General features: G+C 46.6%; 1 protein-coding gene across 4 annotated transcripts in view; it reads left to right on the top strand.

Moving 5' to 3' along the window:
- Positions 1–22,681, top strand: part of ADGB (androglobin) — a 633,675-nt gene that overhangs the window by 411,473 nt on the left and 199,521 nt on the right. For all 4 annotated transcript variants that reach the window (XM_033939743.1, XM_033939744.1, XM_033939742.1 and 1 more), the window contains one exon: positions 16,742–16,880. In XM_033939743.1, coding sequence (XP_033795634.1) covers positions 16,742–16,880 — 139 coding nt within the window. The remainder of the gene's footprint in view (positions 1–16,741; positions 16,881–22,681) is intronic.

Genomic DNA, 22,681 nt, shown 5'->3' with positions numbered 1-22,681 from the left:
AGACCGCATGAGACTCAGCCTATGAGGAAGCCATTCCTCTGGTAGAGTGATCCTTCAACCCAAGGGGAGTGTTCTTCCCCACCGTAACATAAGCCACAGAAATGGTCGCACGTATCCAACGTAAAATGGTAGCCTTGGAAGCAGGTCGATACCGACACGCAATGCCTGCCAGGACAAACAGATGGTCCAACAAATGGAAGTCGTTAGTGGCCTCTAGGTATCTCAAAATGAGATGCTGTATATCCACAGACCGCAAAACACAGTCCTGAGACTTGGAACCCGAAGGAACATAGGCTTGCAAATGAACTTGCTGGTTAATGTGGAAAGTGGAAACCACTTTTAGAAGAGTAGAAGGCACAGTCCTCAAAATTACCACAGACTCTGTGATGCAAAGAAACGGATGTCTGCATGATAAAGCCTGAAGCTCTGACACTCGTCATGCCAATGTGACTGCCACCAGGAAGACGGTCTTAATGGTAAGATCTTACAGAGAAATCCCATCCAGGGGTTCATAGGATGGACGAGTCAGGAAGCATAGGACCAAATTCAGGTTCCACAATGGGCAAGGCAGTCACAAGGGAGGCCTCTGCCTCCCGGCCCCCCTTAAGAACCGGACAACATCTGAACCCCCTGAACGAAGAGGGACCTAAACAGGAGAGTCCCACAATTTGAACATGTAGAGAAGAGACTGCCAGACCCTTCCTAAGGCCAGCCTGCAGGAAGTCCAGAACATGAGCCACCGACGGTACCAAAGGGTCCACCTGAACCCCTGCACACAAAGCCTGAAAATACCTCCAAGCTTTTGCATAGGCTGATACAGTCGATTTCTGCTTGCTCTGCAGGAGCATGGCGATAACCGCAGAGGAATAATCCCTGGCCATCAAGACTGCCCACTCAAGCACCAGGCCATAAGACCAAAGCGGTACGGATCTTGAAGTGCAATTGGCCCCTGCATGAGCAACCTCCAATGACAAGGAAGACGCAGACCTCTCTCCGAGGACAACCTCACAAGGTCTGTGTACCAAGGTCTCCTAGAGCAGTCCAGAGCCACAAGGACCATCGGACCCTTGTGAGAGGACACCCGGCGCAGCACTTGCCCTATCTTAGGCCATGGGGGAAAGATGTACAGAAGTTCCCTATTGGGCCAAGGTTGAACCAGAGCATCGAGTCCGCTGCTGACCTCCTGTCGTTAGCTGAAAAATATGTCGGCCTTCCTGTTCTGAGAAGACGCCATCAGATCAAAGGTAGGACAACCCCAGCGGCGCACTATGGTCTCGAAATCTGATGACTGAGAAAGTCTGCCTGAACATTGTCTACGCCGGCCATATGAGCTGCGGACAAGGCCAACAGATGTCGTTCCACCCAAGAAAAGAGTAACCGAGCCTCCAAGCCCAGCAGGGGATTTCTTGTACTCCCTTGACAGTTGACATAGGCAACAGCTGTCGCATTGTTGAGAACACACGGACAGCCTTCCGGTGGAAACAATCTTGAAATCTCAGTAGAGCTAACTGGATCGCTCGGAGCTCCAGTCAATTGATGGACCATCTGCTCTCTTGCGCCATCCAGCGGCCTGGACCGGGACTGACATGCAAACTGCACCCTAGCCAGAGAGACTTGCGTCCGTGGTCAGGATCAACAAGTCCAAGTCCCGCAGAGGGAGCCCTTTGTTCAACCACCACAACACACTGCTGTGCGCCAGTGTCAACCAAGGCAGCCTCACCCCCAGCGCATCTCTTGGGATTCCACCACGTCTGAAGTGAAAACTGAAGAGGACGCAGACAAGCTCTCACCCACAGAATCACATCTATGGTTGCCACCATGAGACCCAACATCTGTAGGCAGTGGCGTACCAAGGGGGGGGCGAGAGGGGCGGTCCGCCCCGGGTGCCAGCCCTGAAGGGGTGCTCCCGGCCTTGCCGTTCAGTCCCCCCACACCCCCGAAGGACCGCTCGCCCCACTGACCTTCCTGCACCACCTGTGAAGCAGCAAGCAGCAGGATCGCGAGGTCAGCTATCCCTGAGCTGCTTGGGCGCTGCTTCCTGCGCCGCGGTCCCGCCCCTCCTCTGATGTCAGAGGAGGGGCAGGAACGCGGCGCAGGAAGCAGCGCCTAAGCAGCGCAGGGATAGCTGACGTCGCGATCCTGCTGCGGCTGCTTCATAGGTGGTGCAGGAAGGTCAGTGGGGCGAGCGGTCCTTCGGGGGTGGTGGGGACTGAACGGCAAGGCCGGGAGCATAGGTAGTGCTGCTTCATAGGTGGTGCGGGGAGGCCAGGGGGGCGAGCGGTCCTTTAGGGTGGGGCGGGTGGGCAGGCAGGCAGGCATTCAAGGGGGAGGGGGTGACAGGCAGGCAGGCCTTCAAGGGGGGGGACAGGCCTTCGGGGGGGTGTGCAGACCTTCAAGGGGGAGGGACAGGCCTTCAAGGGGGGGGCAGGCAGGCCTTCAAGGGGGGACAGGTCTACAAGGGGGTGGGCAGGCCTACAAGGGGGTGGGACAGGCCTTCAGGGGGGGTGCAGGCCTTCAGGGGGGGTGCAGGACTTCAAGGGGGGTGCAGGCCTTCAAGGGGGGGACAGGCCTTCAAGGGGGGGACAGGCAGGCAGGTCTACAAGGGGGGGGACAGGCCTACAAGGGGGGGGGACAGGCCTTCAAGGGGGGGGACAGGCCTTCAGGGGGGTGCAGGCCTTTGGGGGGGGTGCAGACCTTCAAGGGGGGGACAGGCCTTCAAGGGGGGACAGGCAGGCAGGTCTTCAAGGTGGGGGGACAGGCCTACAAGAGGGAGGGACAGGCCTTCAAGGGGGGGACAGGCCTACAAGGGGGTGGGACAGGCCTTCAAGGGGGGTGCAGGCCTTCAAGGGGGGACAGGCAGACCTTTAAGGGGGGACAGGCCTTTGGGGGGGACCCTGGTTTAGAAGTACACGGAGGGAAGGGGGTGTTCAAAGAGACGTGCATATGCCAAACTTTGGGGGGGGGGATGAAGAAATAATGGGTCTGAAAATAGAGGAGAGGGAGAGAAATGATGAACCATGAGATTTAGGGAGGGAAGGAACTGAAAGGGAGAGAAATTGGACACAAGGGATAGTGTGGAGGAGGGATAGAGATACTGGATAGGAGGGTAATTGGGAAAAGAAAGGAAGAGATGGTGGACTCTGGGGTGGTGGGGAAGGAGGGAGAGATGCCGGATGAAAGGGTAGTTAAGAAAAGGTGGATCTGTGGAGGGAGATGAAAAAAAGGAAAGATACCAGACTTCCTGGGGAGGGAAGGGAAATGGAAAGGGAGGACAGAGTTGGCAGATGGATGGTTAGCACGCAGAAAGAAGAAAGAAGGAGACCCTGGCAAGCAAGTTATCAGAAGAAAACCAGAGCCTTGGACCAACAAGATATGAAATATAGCCAGACAACAAAAGGTAGAAAAATTAATTTTATTTTCTGTTTTGTGATTATAATATGTCAGATTTGAAATGTGTATCCTGACAGAGCTGGTGTTGGACTGCAAACGTGAGCTAGGATTTAACAGAGAGAGGAAAAGTCCTTTTTGTTTCTTTATTTTATTTACACCACAGCGCCAGTGTGGTTAGGAGAAGCCAAAGGGGGTGAAAAAGCTATAAAACCCACCAGGAGTTTTGAAAAAAATCACCCAACTGGGCAGGAAAATCGAATTGAAAAACCAATTCAATAGGCTGAATCGAATCGAAATTTTTTTTCCTGAATCTGGCAGCATTAGTTTGCGCTACTGTCTTAGATTTTAGGACCTGGGATTGGGGAGAGATGGCATCCTCAGTACTTTATAATGCAAGTGAAACGAGGATTTGGTCAGACTTTTGAAGGGTCTACAGAAAAAAAATATTGTATAGGCCGGGGACATGAAACAGCAGGAAATGGGAACTTTTCTTTCTTCTATTTTTGTGAATGGAAAGGCTGAGGATGTCAGAGAGTTCAGTTAAAATATGTGCTTTATAAGAAAATATAATAATGTGTTTTATAAAGTTTATAGCATAGCTGGCCTACCCAGTGAGGTGTTTCTAGTGGTGGTGGTGGCAGCGTGTCAATGTGTTGAGAGGAAGAGGTGGTCTGGGAAATTCTGCTGAGCAAACTCTGGGCCCATTTCCACCCCCCAGTTAGTCCACTCCACTCAATTGGTTCACACACTGAGTGGGTCTTTGGGTGTTGTGTTGGGATCTCTTCCAGTGGTTTATCAGTATCTCCTTCTGGTCCAAGGAAGGAAACTTTGTTATCCTTAGCATTGACCTACAGAATATGTTTGTAACAGCGCTGCTTGTGTGGCATTAGGCTATGTAGTGATCGAAAGAAAAAAACAGACCTTTGCACATTTTTGCACTATTTGGTGGGTGTATGAGGAGATTCACATTTCCTGCACAGCTAAGTCCCATTAAAATGTGAAGTTACCTTGTGCTGTATTTGACATCTAGCAAGGTCTTTGTTTGAAAGGAAAGATCTAAACTTAAAAATGAAGTGGCCAGAAGTTATGGTAAAAGCAGATAGTGTAGCTGGTTTTAAGAAAGATTTGGACAAATTCCTGGAGGAAAAGTCCATAATCTGTTATTAAAGACATGGGGGAAGTGTCTGCTTGCCCTGGATCGGTAGCATGGAATGTTGCTACTCTTTGGCTTTTGACCAGGTATTAGTATCCTGGATTGGCTACCACGAGAATGGGCTACTGGGCATGATGGACCATTGGTCTGACCCAGTTAGGCTATTCTTATGTTATGTTCTCATCTGTAGGGGCCTTTGTTTTCACTTCTTATTTTAATGTATTTTTTTTCTGGGAACTTATCAGTGTTTTTTATAATGGGAACAAAAATGGAAGAGAATTAATGTGTGTGGGATGAGGGGGTAACTAATTTCTTCAGCTAAATAATTCAATCCACTTCAAACAGACATAGGAGAACTCACGCACCATTCACACACCCCCCAACCAAAAACGTCAAAAGAAAAAAACTGTTCGACAACCTCCTAGCCATTCGAGCTGCAACACTCGACCCCCAACCCTACAACCAATTGACATCGACCACATACTGCAAAACCTTCAAAAAGAAATAAAAACCCTTCTATTCAAAAAACACATAAAACCGAACTAACACAATCAGAACTGTCCCAAGCATCACCTGCAACTACTCCATATGTACTTCTGATGTCATGACAATTCAGACATAATTTATGTTATGTTATGATTGGAATATAAGAAAATTTTCACTGCCTGTTTCTATTCTGACCATTTATTCCATTTCATGGTCATTACAAAAAATATTTTTTTACATGGGGGGGGTGTCAAAAAATGATGGGCCCCGGGTGCCACATACCCTAGGTACGCCACTGTCTGTAGGTGCTACCAGGCTGTTGGGGCCGAGATTGCTAACATGTCCCGAATCGCACTCCGGAGTTTGAGTTTGCTGGATTCTGGAAGAAATATCAGGTTCCGACCTGTGTGGAACTGGATTCCCAGATACGCCATATCCTGGGTCGATTCAAGGTGACTCTTCTTCACATTGATCACCCATTTGAGATGTTCCAGCAAAGACACACTTGGCGAACCGCCAAGCGGCCCTGCTCCCATGAAGGAGCTCTGATCAGCTAGTCGTCAAGGTATAGATGCACGAGCACACTTAGGTCAGTTAAATGCAGTAGCGGTATATCAAATCTTAAATAAACATAAACACACCCAGGGATCGCAGATGGGCAGCCACCACCATGTGGTAAAAGATCTGGGCGCCGATGCCAAACTGAAAAGGAGCACTGTGAACTGGAAATGCTTCCTGAGAACATGAAACCTCAGGAACCTCCGATGATCTGGGAATATCGGGTTGTGGAGATACGCTTCCATGAGATCCAAGGAAGCCAAAAACTCCCCAGGTGCCACCGCTATTATGACAGAATGCACCATTTCCATCCATTAATGCGGAACTCGTAAGAATGCATTCACTGCTTTCAGGTTCAGAATAGGTCTGCAATTGTCGGAGTCCTTCTTTGGCATGATGAAGTAAATCGAGTGTCTCCCGGAGCCCAAGTCATCTCTTGGGACTGGCTCTATGGCTGCCAGATCCAGTAACCAACGCACCATAGCACGCACCTTGCTGGCCTTGTCCGGATTTCCCTCAGGAGAGGACAGGAAGAAGTCCAGCGGCAGTTGGAATAACAGCAGTCGAAGATCGTCCCTGAGTACCTCTAAGACCCACTGGTCCAAGGTTATCGTTAGTCATTCTGGAAGGAAGGCCGAAAGCTGCTCCCCGATTTGGTGGGGCCTCGCCAGAGACCTGGCATCATAATTTTCTCTTCGAAGGGACAGAAGGTCAAGAGTTGGAAGGCTGTTGGCACACTGCACCTCTAAAGCGAGGTCTGTAGGACGCTCTGAAATGCTGTCCTGCCGCAGGGGGTCTGGCATACTGTGACGTTCTCCAGAAGAGATGAAAATTTGATCGTCCCATCCCCCTGGGCAGACAAGGTCTAGAGCCAGGGAGCGTCTTAGGCTTACGGTCCTGCACACTTGCCATCAGGTCATCCAAACCCTGGCCAAACAAGAGCAGACCTTTAAAAGGCAACTTGCTCAGCGTAGCCTTGGATGAAGAATCACCCGACCACTAGCGATTCCATAACATTCTCCTAGCAGAAACTGAATAAGCTCCTAGCTTAGCAAAAACTTTCAAAATATCATAGAGTGCATCTGCCAAATAATTCACTCCAGAAATTAGGAAGTCAGTATCCTGAAGGACAACCTCCTCAGGATCCTGATGAAGTTTAGAATAACATGCCCAGGCCACAAAGGAAGTTGCCACTGCAGCTCGCATTCCTGTCGCAGCAGAATCAAAAAGATGCTTCATGACAAAATCTAGTCTTCGGTCCTGGACATCCTTCAGGACAACCCCTCCATCCGAGGGCAAAGAGGTACGTTTAGTGACCTGAGTCATCGCCAAATCCACCCTCGGCAGGACTAGGTGCTTGGAAAATTCCAGTGCCATGTTATACAATTTAGCCATGGCCCTAGCGCACTTCAGGGGACCCTCCTGGGCCTCCTATACCTCCAAGAGCATTTCCGCCAGATCTGCGTGATCCAGAAATGCAGTGGAAAGCGGAGACTTAGAACTCATGATAGAACACTCCGCCTGAACCGTGGAATCTGAATCAAGTTTCAGTGTCCGCAGGGATTCAGAGATAAGATCAGGAAGGCGACTGGACTTTAAGAGCCTGTGCATCATCTGATCCTCTCCCAGATCACAGAAATCAGTGTACTGGGAATCCTCGAGATCCGCTGGGCTAGCCACATCAGCGGAGCCCGCCATAGAGCTGTGCAACAGCAACGGCATAGAAATTGACACAGGCACTGAGGCAATAGTGGGAAGTTGCCGCTGGCTTTCAGGCAAACCAGCAATGGAGCAGATTGGCATGCTGGAATCCAAAGGCTGAACAGACTGATGCACCAGAGTCAGAGAGGGAGACACAGGCAAAGCCCGCTTTCTCATGAAAGCCTGATACATCATATCCACAAATTCCGGCATAAAATAGTCCCTGGCGGCCAGAAACGATCTGCAGGTCTCCAATTTGGAATGTTTTGAAGATTTATGAAACTTTGCCTATAAATGAAAGCATTAATTCTCCTCTCCCTTGTCAATACTGGTACACATGATCAGAAAGCCCTGCACTTAGTGAGAAGGACACAGTATGATAGGGCAGGGTGTAGTAAGAAGATAGCAGAGGCGCTATTCCCAAGATTCTAATGCCAGAAGGTAGAACTAGCAATGCAAGCGGAAAACAATCACTTACCTTGCGAAAGCCCATTGAAAGCTGCATTCACACAGCGGGCAGTCCTAAGCACATTTCTGAGCCAATGCAGCATTCTGGCTCCTCCTCCCTAACGTCCTGAACATAAGAACATAAGTTCCCGGAACTGAACTTGCGTTCCATGAAAACACCTTCCTCGCCCAATTTTGGCATCCCGGACGCTGGAATCACATCTCCGGTGGAATCGGATGAAAGCAGAGCCTCTCCGGAGGAGGATAGTGCGGAATCCATGCACGGTTCACCCCCCTCACGGGCCATGGCGCACAAAATACACGGCTATGAAACCGCAATTTATCCTCTGCATTTACGCCATGAATCCATGCCATCCTGTCCTGAGGTGGTCATCTGTGAACTTTGGAGCAAAAACGAAGCTTCTAAGTCCAAAAAAATATAGTTTTAAAAATTTTAAAGAAAATCCAAGATGGCCGCCATGGGTGTCGATTTTGCCTGAAAAACACCCGTTAAAAACGCAGAAAATGTGAAACAAGGCAATTTTAGGATTTTACAGGTGGGGGGACCAGGGCATGCAGGGAAACCACCCAAAACCCCAATTTGAGCACCCTCCAAAATCGGCAAACTCTGTGACTCACAGACACCAGAGACGTGCTGCAATGAAAGTCTATGACAGCCTGCAATACACAGTACACTTCTCCCTCTGTATTCGTGGTTTCCGTATCTGCGGTTTCACTTATTTGTGATTTTTCTGCTGCTGACTCCGTCCCCCCCAAATTACATCATCGCGAAGGCGTCTTAGATCAGGGAAGGGCCAAGTAAATGGAAAACTGCAACTCTTCTTCCTTACCTCGGGCTGTAGGCTTCCGGCAGTGGCTCCTCCTTACATGCTGCTCCAGAGCAGAACTTCTGAGCCTACCTAACCACTCAAAAAACAAAGCCTTGAAGAGATTATCTCCAGGTGCGGAATCCAAAAAGCCTTCGACAAGGTACCCCACAAATGGCTGCTTAAGAAGCTGTGGAACCACGGGGTGCAAGGGGATGTCCACCGATGGATCAAACACTGGTTGGCAGGCAGGAAACAGAGGGTTGGAGTAAAGGGCCATTACTCAGACTGGCAATGGGTCACGAGCGGAGTTCCACAGGGGTCGGTGCTGGGACCGCTCCTGTTAAATATATTTATTAACGACCTGGAGGCGGGAACAAAATGTGAGGTTATTAAATTTGCGGATTACACCAAACTCTGCAGCAGGGTTAGAACCGCGGAAGACTGCGAAGACTTGAAAAGGGACCTAACGAGGCTGGAAGAGTGGGCAAAAAAGTGGCAAATGAGCTTTAACATAGAGAAATGCAAGGTCATGCATGTAGGGAGAAAGAACCCGATGTTCAGCTACAAAATGGGGGGATCATTGCTAGGGATAAGCAACCTTGAAAGAGACCTGGGGGTAATGGTGGACACAACATTGAAAGCATCAGCACAGTGTACGACAGCCTCAAAGAAAGCGAACAGAATGTTGGGTATCATTAAAAAGGGTATCACGACCAGGATGAAGGAAGTCATCATGCCGCTGTATCGTGCAATGGTGCACCCACATCTGGAGTACTGTGTCCAGTACTGGTCGCCGTACCTCAAGAAGGACATGGCAGTACTTGAGGGAGTTCAGAGAAGAGCGACTAAACTGATAAAAGGTATGGAAAACTTTTCGTACGCTGACAGGTTGGAAATGCTGGGGCTATTCTCCCTGGAAAAGCGGAGACTTAGAGGAGACATGACAGAAACCTTCAAAATCCTGAAGGGCATAGAGAAGGTAGACAGGGACAGATTCTTCAGACTGTGGGGAACCACAAGTACAAGGGGGCACTCGGAGAAATTGAAAGGGGACAGGTTTAGAACAAACGCTAGAAAGTTCTTTTTTACCCAGAGGGTGGTGGACACATGGAATGCGCTTCCGGAGGTTGTGATAGGCCAGAGCATGCTACAGGGGTTCAAGGAAGGTTTAGATAGATTCCTAAAAGATAAGGGGATTGGGGGGTACAGATAGAAGTAGAGGTAGGTTATATGAATAGTCAGGGACCACTTCACAGGTCATAGGCCTGATGGGCTGCCGCGGGAGCGGACTGTTGGGTGTGATGGATCTCTGGTCTGACCCAGTAGAGGCAACTTCTTATGTTCTTATGTTCAGGACGTTAGGGAGGAGGAGCCAGAATGCTGCATTGGCTCAGAAATGTGCTTAGGACTGCCCGCTGAGTGAATGCAGCTTTCAATGGGCTTTCGCAAGGTAAGTGATTGTTTTCCGCTTGCATTGCTAGTTCTACCTTCTGGCATTAGAATCTTGGGAATAGCGCCTCTGCTATCTTCTTACTACACCCTGCCCTATCATACTGTGTCCTTCTCACTAAGTGCAGGGCTTTCTGATCATGTGTACCAGTATTGACAAGGGAGAGGAGAATTAATGCTTTCATTTATAGGCAACTAGGCGGCCTTTTGCTCCTTGTTGGTCCTTTCACCAGGAAACCTAATAGTAAATGGGCCAACTAGCAAGTATTTTAAAGAGTTTATTCGCGGTTTCAATACAAAAACGCTAACTTTTACAAAAAAAACGCGAAAAACATTTAAAAAAGTTATTCATTTTTTTTTTTTCATATTCACGCCTTATGCTGGAACGTATCCACCGTGAATACGGAGGGAGAAGTGTACAAGCAAGGAGATCAGTACCACAGGAGCTGATTAAACTGGATTTTTCAGGACTTCTGACCGCCTCACCTTCCCCGTCACCTCAGATCACGACCATCAGGACCCCTCAGGGAAATCAGGGAAGACACGCGGTGCGGTTCCGATCCCGGTGTACCTCCATGGAACCGCAGCAGCCTGGGCTCTACCCCTTTGCGGACGAACCAGGGGAGAGATGGCTCCCGATCCCGGAGACCTGATCTAATCTGCAGGTTGTCCATAGGGCTTACTGCAGTTTAAGCTTACAGAGCACCCTCCAGAAGCAGACAAAATTTAAAATGTCTGCGATCTCATGAAGGATCACTCACACAGAGCTGATCTGCAGCATGTGGGCAAACCTGCAAAATAAATTTTAAAAAGACTAGGAATTGCAAACAAATCACGAGCAGAAGAGACTGATTTCAACCATGCAGAGAAGCTGCAGGTACAAAACTGAGCAAAACAGGAAACTCCCGGGCAAGTAGCCCAAAGGGAAGGGATCAAGTTTTAGTAGCCCTGCAGCAGAAGCTACCAGACATACAAGAACCCTCGAGTTCAGTTTCCAGAGGGATTGTACAAGAATGAAAATATGTCTTTAAACTACTTTTCACTGTAATCCCTGTTTACCTCCAAGCATTTTTGAGACTAGGAGACAAGCTTGACAATCCCTTCATTGAAAAAGTCTTGCGCCTGTTCCTAGAACCATTGTTGACAGTTTTGTGTACATCGATCTACATGCGTTTTCTGCCCAAAAGTTCCTTTAATTTCAGGAGAAGATGAAAGTCGAATGGCGCCAGGTCCAGGCTGTTTGGAGGATGGTCCAGTATCTCCCACTGAAACTTCTGCTGTATTTCAAGCAACGTGTTATCGTGCAGCAGACCTCGCCGTCAGTTTTGTATAATGCTGCATAACTTTCTTAAGGTTTCACAGTACCTATGCAAATTATGGATTCTCTTCGAGGCAGATAAACAATCAGGAGAATGTCTTTCCAGTCCCCCCAAAAATGTTGCCATGACTTTCATGGTCGAAGGTGTCTATTTGAACTTTTTGGGTTTTGTTGGAGAATGTGAGTGGTGCCATTCAAGAGACTCCCATGTCTCATCTCCTGTCACTATGCGATCTAAGAATTTGTCCACTTCAGTACCATAGTGCTCACATAATGCTCGAGAAGCAGCCATTCTTTTCTCTTTATATTCTGGTGCTAGCATTCTTGGAACCCACCTTTCACAAATCTTGTAGTGAAGGTAATCAGTGACAATTTCATAAATAACAGAATAAAAAACATAAGAAAAAGCCACATCAATTGTGAATCTCCTGCTGAATGTATGTATCAATAGCAGTTTCTAATTCTTTGGTGATGGCAGACAGGCATCCGGATCTTCCTTCATCATGCACATTTGATCTCCCTTTGTCAAACAACCAACACCATTTCCATGCATTTGCCTCATCCATTACACCTTCACCATACACTTCAACTAGCTGTCGATGAATTTCAGCTGCGCAAATGTTCTTTGCATTTTAAAAAATGACTCACTGAACGCACCCCACAATCAGCGGGATTGATGATAGACATGGTTAATAAAATACCATTGAAAAATTATGTCTGATGCACTGAAAAGCTTGGAACTGATAGGAGGGGTTACAGACAAGTCTAGATATGTTCCCGACAATGTTCTAGTCAAAAGCACCTACTTACGTTGTTAATATACACAAATGATTCTTACTTATTAAATAGGCTTAGCATAGGCACTTTAAAAAGTGTTTTAACTAGGTATCCTCTTACTTTCTTTGTGCCTATTCCACTTTAGTCAAAGATTTTCCTTAGAGTACGCTTATGCATACTGTTTTAGTGTTGAAACATTTTATTGATATTATATAAAAAACAAAATGCAAGTACAGTAATTACATCAAAAAACACAGTCCCCATACCCTCCCCCCCTCTTCCACCAGCTACTTCCAGGGCCGCCATCAGAAATTTCTGGGCCCCTTACCGAGCAATCCTATTGGGCCCCCCACGCACCCCTTCCCCCCCCCCGCCGATTCCCTCCCCCTTCTTCCATGGGCCGAATACACACATACTTTTCTCTGTCGCCGCACTCTTTGATCAAAAGATTTGTAAGCCTGCAACCACGTCAAGGTAGACTCTTTCAGCAGGGCCCTAACCTAACCTAAACTAAACTAATCTATACCTATCTATTCTAAACTAACATATGTCTAATACTGAACTAATAACAAACTAACAAACATCTACATAATAAATAACTAATAAATAATAGTGCTAGTAGCTATAATTCACTTTTGAATGTAAAATCTCAGTTAAGGATTTCTTTTGACCTTTGTAGGCCAGAAGTAGATCACAATTGCACTGGAGGTTTCTGTTGCAGGATTAGCTGCTCTAATCGGATACCATCATAGAAACATAGAAATAGACGGCAGATAAGGGCCACGGCCCATCTAGTCTGCCCACCCCAATGACCCTCCCTACCTGACTCTGCGAATAGATCCCACATGTCTATCCCATTTGGCCTTAAAATCTGGCACGCTGCTGGCCTCAATGACCTGAAGTGGAAGACTGTTCCGTAAACCTAGGGATGTTACATTACACAGACTTTGTGTAATGTAACATGCTGTATGTGACATGCTAAGGAGGATGGGAAGGAAGAGATGCACACTCATAACATCATTATATATTCATGAATCAATCTGATAAGCATCACCACCAGGCTGTGTGTGTTATGGGATAGAGGAAGAAAGGTGCATAGGATGGAGGAAGAAAGGTGCATGTTTAAATTGTGCGGGGACAGAAATCCCACCCGTCCCCGCCAAAGTCCCACCCATCCCCGTGAGGACTCCCACCCGTCCCCACCTGTCCCCGCGAGGAATCCCTCCGTTCCCGCGAGGAGTCCCCGCCCATCCCCGCGAGGAATCCCCTCCGTCCCTGCCCGTCCCTATAAACTACAGAAATAGTTATTTCATTTAATTATGCTACTGAATTAAAGGCTCTGGTAGAAACCCATTTAAAAATAAGCAAAAAGACTTTATTAATTTGAAAATATTAATTGGGAAGAATACATACTTTGTAAACGGGTTTCTACCAGAGCCTCTAATGTTTATAAATTTTTATCAACACAACTAATATACTACTTTATCCTGAAGCAAAAAAAAAAAAAAAAAAAGAATTTTTTTCGGACCTTTGTTGCCTGGTTTCTGCTTTCCTCATGTTCTTATTTAATTCCTTCCATCCACTGTCTCTCTTCTTTCTGCGTCTTCCATTTGCTCTGTTACTGTGCCTCTCCCTTTCTCCCCCCTCCCAAATTGGTCTGGCACCCATCTTCTTCCCTCCGCTCCCCCCATAGTCTGGCATCTCTGTCTTCTTCCCTGCATCTCTGTCTTCTCCCCACTCTCTCTTCCCCATTTTCTTTCAGCGTCCTTCTCCCCCCCATCTTCCCCATGTCCTGTCAGCATCCTTCTCCCCCCTCTGTCTTCCACATTTGCTTTCAGTGTCCTTCTCCCCCTGTCTTCCCCATGTCCTTTCAGCGTCCTTCTCCCCCCCTGTCTTCCCCATGCCCTGTCAGCATCCTTCTCCCCCCTCTGTCTTCCACAGTTGCTTTCAGTGTCCTTCTCCACCCCTTTGTCTTCCCCATGTCCTTTCGGGGTCCTTCCCCCCTCTGTCTTCCCCATGTCCTTTCAGCATCCTTCTCCACCCCTTTGTCTTCCCCAGTGCTTTCAGTAGCCTTCTCCCCCCTCAGTTTTACCCATTTCCCTTAAGCGTCTTTTCTTCTCCACCCCACATTTCCCCTTTCCTCCCTTTCCCCTGCCCCTTACCTTTGTGGCGCTTCCCCACCCGACCGACATCAGAACAGGCCCTGTCGGACAAACCTCCCTGCCCTGTAGCAGCGAATCTAAATTACCTTCTTACAGCAGCTGGAGTATTGAAGCTGCTGTAAGAAGGTAATTTAGATTCGCTGCTACAGGGCAGGGAGGTTTGTCGGCCGGGCCTGTTGTCGGTCAGTCGGGGGAAGCGCCACAAGGCTAAGGGGACCTGACCGGCTGTGCACACACCCCCCATGGCTGCACCCGGGGTGGATCGCCCCCCCCCCCCTTCGGTACATGACTGCCTTTTCCCTACCTGTCCTGCCGCAAGCAGCCGACTGGAAGTCTTCCCGATGTCAGCGCTGACGTCGGAGGAAGGGAGGGCTTTGCTTAAGCCCTCCTTCCGACGTCAGCGCTGACATCGGGAAGACTTCCGTTCGGCTGTGTGCTGTGGCAGGGCAGGTAAGGAGAAGGAGAGGAGACTATGCTTGCGACCCTGGGGGAGCCCGGGCCCCCTGTCAGCTCCGGGCCCCTGAATGCAGGACTGGTAGTACTGCCCTGATGGCGGCCCTGGCTACTTCTGAACTGGAAGGGATAACCCAGTACCCAGTCAGCATGGATTCACCAAGTGTAGGTCCTGCCAATCCAATCTCATCAGCTTCTTTGACTGGGTAACAAGAAAGTTGGACTTGGGAGAGTCTTTGGACGTCGTGTAGCTGGACTTCAGTAAAGCTTTTGACAGTGTCCCACACCGCAGGCTGCTAAGCAAGATGGAATCGATGGGGTTAGGAGAGACACTAACTGCATGGGTCAATGATTGGCTGAGTGGCAGACTTCAGAGGGTGGTGGTTAATGGTACTCTCTCTAAAACATCGGAGGTGACCAGTGGAGTGCCGCAGGGCTCGGTCCTGGGTCCACTCCTTTTCAACATAGTCATAGGGGATCTGACTCAAGGGAGCTCATGGCAGCCATTTCCTATTGGCGATCTACACGGGGCAGGAGCGTAGGAAGATCGCTCCTGCCCCAAAAGCCCGCTAGACCACCAGGTAAAGATTAATCTATGAAATGCTGAATTACTGTATATCTGAAGGTCTTAAACTATGCTTTTATCCCCCCCATGGAAACGGCGGATAATTGAAACTGTGAACCCCGAAACAGTGAATAGGGAGGGGGAAGTGTATTAATGATCTAGAGATGGGAATAACTAGCGAGACAATTAAATTTGCTGATGACACAAAGTTGTTCAAAGTTAAATTGCAAGAGGATCTTGCAAGACTGGAAGACTGGGCATCAAAATGGCAAATGATGTTTAATGTGAGCAAGTGCAAAATGATGCATGTGGGAAAGAGGAACCCGAATTATAACTATGTGATTCTGGGTTCTATGTTAGGAATCATTGCCCAGGAATAGGATCTTAGTGTCATTGTTAAGTATACATTGAAACCCTCAGCTCAATGTGCGGCAGCTTCTAAGAAAGCAAATAGAATGTTAGGAATTATCAGGAAAGGAATGGAAAATAAAAATAAAAATGTTATAATGCCCTTTTATCCCAGGACAAGCAGGCAGCATATTCTTAACGTATGGGTGACGTCACCGACGGAGCCCCGGTACGGACCTTTTTAACTAGAAAGTTCTAGTTGGCCGCACCGCGCATGCGCGGGTGCCTTCCCGCCCGACGGAGGAGTGCGTGGTCTCCAGTTTCTTCGTTTCCGCGGAGCGAAGAAGACGCATGTGCTTTTCAACGGCCGTTGAAAACTCTCAATTTGCCTTCCCGCTCGCGATTTTATGCCCTTGTATTGCTCTATGGTATGGCTGCAACTTGAATACTGTATGCAGTTCTGGTCACCGCATCTCAAAAAAGATATAGCGGAATTATACAAGGTACAGAGAAGGACAACGAAAATGATAAAAGATCTGGAACAACTTCCCTATGAGGAGAGGCTAAAGTGGCTAGCGCTCTTCAGCTTGGAGAAGAGATGGCTCAGGAGGGGGTTATGATAGAGGTCTATAAAAATACTGAGTGGAGTGGAAAGGGTAGAATTGAATAACTTGTTTACTCTTTCCATCGTTAGGGGACATGCGATGAAGCTACTAAGTAGTAGATTTAAAACAAACTGGAGAAAATATTTCTTCACACAATATGTAATTAAACTCTGGAATTTGTTGCCAGACAATGTGATGAAATCAGTTAGCTTAGCAGAGTTTAATAAAGGCTTGGATAATTTCCTAAAAGAGAAGTCCATAGGCCATTATTCAGATGGCTTGGGGAAATCCACTGCTTGTTCCTAAGATAAGCAGCATAAAATCTGTTTTACTATTGGGATCTAGCTAGGTACTTGGGACCTGAGTTTGCTACTGTTGGAAGCAGGATATTGGGCTTGATGGACCTTTGGTCTGTCCCAATATGGCATGTTCTTATGTAGTTATATTTTTTGTTGTTAAAAAAGAGCCTTTCATAATTTTATTTTATTTTATTTTCTAGGCTTTTAATTCTGCCTTGTGGCATTTTATAACTAAAGAAAATGAAAATGATGTTCCACATAACGTAAAATTTGCATTCAGAGCCCTCACTAGAGAAATTACAAATAAAAGAGATTTTGAAGAAGAGACACTTTCTGCAGGTATCACACATATAATTTCTTTTTCTTTTTCTTGGTCATAATGTACTTGGCAATCTCAAATGTATCTTTGTCATGGACATATTGTGATATTATCAAAACTTGCAAATTCTAAAGTATATCTTAAAAAAATGCCCTCTTTACTTTGTGCTATATTTCAAAAATATACTTTGTAAATAGCAATATTCTATATTTTTGATTATACACTGTGAACAGAAAAAAAAAGACACCAAAATGTTTTTTGTCGCATCTTCCCCAGAATTTGGCTGATTCTTATGAAATTTAGTTTGTCATATCCTGAGGGAAGTTGATGTAAATATATCCCACTGTATATCCTGTGAGAATTCAGGGGAGCCATTCAGGAAGCCGCTCAGTGCCGAGCAGTAGCACCAATCATCAACTCTTATAAATCGACTGGATATCACCTTGGTGCTTGTATTCATATAATTTATAGAGAAAACGCCTCAGCCCCACCACTCCACCGCACAAACTTTAGTTTAAATCGCGGGAAGCAACGTGTGGTGCTTCATCATTGGCTGTCTTCACTATTTTACTGTATGTATGTAATTCTTCTAACAATCTTTTTTAATTTTATCAATAAAACTTGGTTATCAACCTTCATTTCTTGTTGGTAATTCAATATATTAGATAATACTTATCTCAGCCAACCAGGGGAGCCAGACCCGACATGTTTCGCACATATAACGTGCTTTCTCAAGGGTCTCCCTGTAAAATATAGAGACGGAGCTATAACATACAATTGTGACCGACCCCCTCTCTACATCACACTTAATCCTTTATACGAACAATCTACCTATGAAATAGCTTACCGAGGTACGCCGCCGTCATCCGACTCCAAAAGTTTAAAGAGCAAAAGATGGCGACGGCGTTCCAGGTCCTCAATTTAAATACCTTCACCTGTTATTTAGTACCCACCCCCCTCGCAGCCTATTGGCTCCACTCGAGAAACAGATTATACCAAAGAATTCCACTCAATCAATTCAGACAACTCCCCTGGTTGGCTGAGATAAGTATTATCTAATATATTGAATTACCAACAAGAAATGAAGGTTGATAACCAAGTTTTATTGTTAAAATTAAAAAAGATTGTTAGAAGAATTACATACATACAGTAAAATAGTGAAGACAGCCAATGATGAAGCACCACACGTTGCTTCCCGCGATTTAAACTAAAGTTTGTGCGGTGGAGTGGTGGGGCTGAGGCGTTTTCTCTATAAATTATATGAATACAAGCACCAAGGTGATATCCAGTCGATTTATAAGAGTTGATGATTGATCGCTATCCTTTTTGGCTGGATAAAGATTGAACTTTATAAGTGGCCATTACTATCTGCTTTAAGTGAGCAGTAGCACCAAAGCATACTCCTGCTCAGTGCCACTCAGTGGCTGAAGAAACCAGAGCTCAAGGCAGCGACCGACTGACCGGGTTAGCAGTGGGGTAGGAGTGTGGAAAGCTTGCTCATGCCTGATGCACCTCTGGACCACCAGGGATTGGCAGAGGAGGTACGATGGATAGGGTTCAGAGTGAAGGAGGAAGGGGGCTGGGTGCTGAGCCTGACGGGAGGGAGGGAAGGAAGGGGTCTGGGTGCAGAGCCTGATAGGGGAGGGAGGGAAGGGGGCTGGGTGCAGTGCCTGGCAGAGGATAGAGGGTAGCGGGCTGGGTGCAGAGCCTGACAGGGCAGGGCATTTGAATATTAAGCCGTCCGACTTATATTTGAGTCAACCATTGATTTTAAAAGTATTTCCCTGTAACTTCATCGAGTGTCCCCTAGTCTTTGTAATTTTTGACGGCGTGAAAAATTGATCAACTTGTACTCGTTCTTCTCCACTCAGGATTTTGTAGACTTCAATCATATCTCCCCTCAGCGTCTCTTTTCCAAACTGAAGAACTCTAACCGTTTTAGTCTTTCCTCATACGAGAGGAGTTCCATCCCATTTATTATCTTGGTCACTCTTCTTTGAACCTTTTCTAGCACCACTATATCTTTCTTGAGATAAGGAGACCAGAATTGAACACAATACTCCAGATGAGGTCGCACCATGAAGCGATACAGGGGCATTATAACATTCTTAGTCTTGTTAACCATCCTTTTTCTAATAATTCCTAGCATTCTGTTTGCTTTTTTGGCACATTGCGTGGAAGGTTTCATCATATTGTCTACGATGATACCCGGATTTTTTCTTGGGCGCTAATCTCCAAGGTGGACCCTAGCATCCGGTAACTGTGATTCAGGTTATTCTTCCCAATGTGCATCACTTTGCATTTGTCCACATTAAATTTCATCTTCCATTTGGATGCCCAATCTTCCAATTTCCTAAGGTCCACCTGCAATTTTTCGCAATTTTTCACAATCCGCATGCGTTTTAACAACTTTGAACAGTTTAGTGTCATCTGAAGATTTAATCACCTTACTCGTCATTCCAATTTCCAGATCATTTATAAATAAGTTAAATAGCATTGGTCCCATTACAGACCCCTACGGCACTTTACTGTTTACTCTCCTCCATTGAGAAAAGTGATTATTAACCCTACCCTCTGTTTTATATCCAATAACCAATTCCTAATCCACAACTGAACTTTGCCTCCTATCCCATGACACCTTAATTTTCTCAGGAAACTCTCGTGAGGAACTTTATCAAAAGCTTTCTGAAAATCTAGATCAGTGGTTCCCAAACCCTGTCCTGTCATTTTTGTTCCCGCTAAGCTGCGCTGGGGTGCGCTGGCGCACAAAATATTACCTCGCAGCGCACATGTTTCTCGTCACAGCGCACACAGTGTAGAGCACAGTTCTTCAACCGCCGGTCCGCAAACAAAATCTTGCCGGTCCGCGAAGGATTCGGTCCCCGCCGCAACGAAAGGCCGGCGTCAGCTGACTTGCAACTTCCTGTTGCAGTCGCTGTGCCGGGACTCCTGCCTTCGCCGGGACTCCTGCCTTCGCCGGGACTCCTGCCTTCCACCGCGTTTGCCTCCTGCCTTGTCTCCGCACCTCCAGACCAGCAGCGGCAGCTGTGTATGCTTTTAACTTCGGCACAGAGCTGCCCCTAATCAATAGTTTAGCGCGGTTTCATAAGGCAGCCTCGGGGCCTTTGCTAGGCCGGCCCACATCGCATCATCGAAGCGGGCCGGCTATCAAAGGCCCCGAGGCTGCCTCATGAAACCGCGCTAAACTATTGATTAGGGGCAGCTCTGTGCCGAAGTTAAAAGCATACAGAGCTGCCGCTGCTGGTCTGAACTCTTGGGCCGCTGAAGGAGGGCAAAAAGCAGCTGTCCTGGAGGTTTCCCTTCCTCTCGCCTTTACAGGTTCCTTTTTTCCACCTTTTTTTTTTTTCCTTCAAACGGCAACGGGCCCCAGCATCGACATCAATCAAGTAAGTTCCACTGTCAATCAAGCGGTTCTGCTCGGCCAAAGCTTCCCCTGTGACATGAGCCACCCTCAGGGGAAAGAAAGTGACCCACAAAGGTGAGGGGAAGGGGGGCAGATGATGGAAGTTGGGGGGGGGAGAGAGAGAGAGAGAGAGAAGGGGCAGATGATGGAATGGAGGAGAGGAGAGAGAGAGAGAAGGGGACAGATGATGGAAGTGAGAAGAAGGGAGAGAGAGCAGAAGGCAGATGGATGTCAGTTGAGAAGGGAGAGCAGATGCTGAATGGAAGTGGGGAAAGAACACATACTGGATGGAAGGAGGAGATAAATAAAGGGGGAAGAAAATAGTAAGATAATGGAGGGGTGAGGGAAAGGGGTGACAAGCTGTGTGTAGACACAGTGAAAAGAGGGAAACGGGACTAAATAGTAAGAAAGAATTTAATTTAGATGGAGGCAGAAAATAGAGAAGGAAGACCAGAGAAGAAAAGGGAAGAGAGAGCAGAGAATGATCAGATCTGAGTGGAGGAAATGAGAAGAGAGATATGCTAAAAACCACAGGGGGGAGGGAAGGATAGAGATGCAGTTATTTTGAAGCTACACTGTTAAGTTAATATGCTGTTGGTAGAGTTGCAGTGGCATCCTAAACATATTTCTGGCAAGCCAACTGTATATGGTGACATTATTAGAAGATGACTGTGTGAAACTTTAGGGAACTTGGATGCCAATCAGTTTTTGGAAGCCAAAGGAAAACATACATTTTTTGTATGCTATACTGTATGTTTGGCTCGTTTCTACTTCAGTTTTGTTCTTGCCTTTTCGTTTTGTCTTCCTTCCACCATCTCTTATCTGCCTTCCTTATCATCCTTTTCAATGTGATTTGGCAGCTCCTGTCAATCATAGGCTGGCTGTGCAAGATTGCTAATTCTAGATGCCTGGGTGACCTAATGCCTGTGCATGTGATTTTCTGTTTTTGTGTTTAAAACATTTTGCTGAAAGCACAACAGTGCAAAAGAGTAAAACAGATTTTATGCTGTTTATTCTAGGAATAAGCAGTGGGCTTTCCTAAGTCCATCTTAATAATGTCATGCAGATTTTTTAAGGAAATTATCCAAATCTTTTTTTAATTACATGTTGAATGAAAAATATTTTCCCAGGTTTGTTTTAAATCTACTACTTAAAAGCTTTATTGCATGCCCCTTTACTCCTAGTATATATTTATTTTTATTTTTTATTTTTTAGTATATATATATTTATCTTTTGGCATGGCCCATCAGTTATAGCATTTGCTACATGATGGGCCATGCCAAAAGATAAATGTAGCATTTGCTACATGAATTGATTTTTTGTCACGTATGGTTAAGGGGCTGGAGGAGTTGCCGTACAGCGAAAGATTAGAGAAACTGGGCCTCTTCTCCCTTGAGCAGAGGAGATTGAGAGGGGACATGATAGAAACATTCAAGGTACTGAAGGGAATAGACTTAGTAGCTAAGGCAGGGAGAACGAGAGGGCACTCTCTAAAGTTGAAAGGGGATAGATTCCATACAAACGTAAGGAAGTTCTGTGGTAGAAAGCAACATATTTATTTGGCTCATAACTTGCTGGCGCCCGATATTTTTAGCTCACAGTGAAAAAAGTTTGCTCACAACACCCGCCCGCTTAGAGGGAACACTGGTCCTGGGGGTCTTGAAAACCCCCAGGGATATCTTGAAAACCCGACTGGCTGGGGGTCCCCCAGGACAGGGTTTGGGAACCACTGATCTAGATACACTATATCAACCAGCTCATCTTTATCCACATGTTTATTCACACCTTCAAAGAAGTCAAGCAAATTGGTGAGGCAAGATCTCTCTCAGTTGAACCCATGCTGACTCCGTCTCATTAAATCATGTTTGTCTACATGTAACACAATTTTATTTTTTATAATTGTTTCTACCATTTTGCCCAGCACTGAAGTGAGGCTTACCGGTCTGTAATTTCCTGGATCTCCCCTGGAGTCCTTTTTAAAAATTGGCATAACATTGGCCACCCTCCAATCTTCAGGTACTACAGATGATTTTAGCGACAGGTTACAGATCACTAACAGCAGGTCAGCAATTTCATGTTTGAGTTCTTTTAGTACCCTGGGTTGTATACCATTCAGTCCTGGTGATTTTTCACTTTTTAACTTGTCGATTTGGCTTAGTACATCTTCCAGATTCACCGAGATTTCCTTCAGTTCCTCCGCATCATCCCCCTTGAAAACCATTTCTGGTTCAGGTAGATCTTACATCTTCTTCTGTAAAAATGGAAGCAAAGAATTCATTCAGTCTTTCCGCTATGGCCTTATCCTCCCTCAGCGCCCCTTTCGCTTCTTGATCATCCAACGGTCCCACAGATTCCCTCGCAGATTTTCTGCTTCTGATGTACCTAAAAAAATTGCTA

The sequence above is a fragment of the Geotrypetes seraphini genome, chromosome 3 (assembly GCF_902459505.1).
Source record: "Geotrypetes seraphini chromosome 3, aGeoSer1.1, whole genome shotgun sequence".
Taxonomy (NCBI): Eukaryota; Metazoa; Chordata; class Amphibia; order Gymnophiona; family Dermophiidae; genus Geotrypetes; species Geotrypetes seraphini.
The sequence above is the reverse complement of the archived record's forward strand: the minus strand, read 5'-3'. Positions and strand labels throughout refer to the sequence as shown.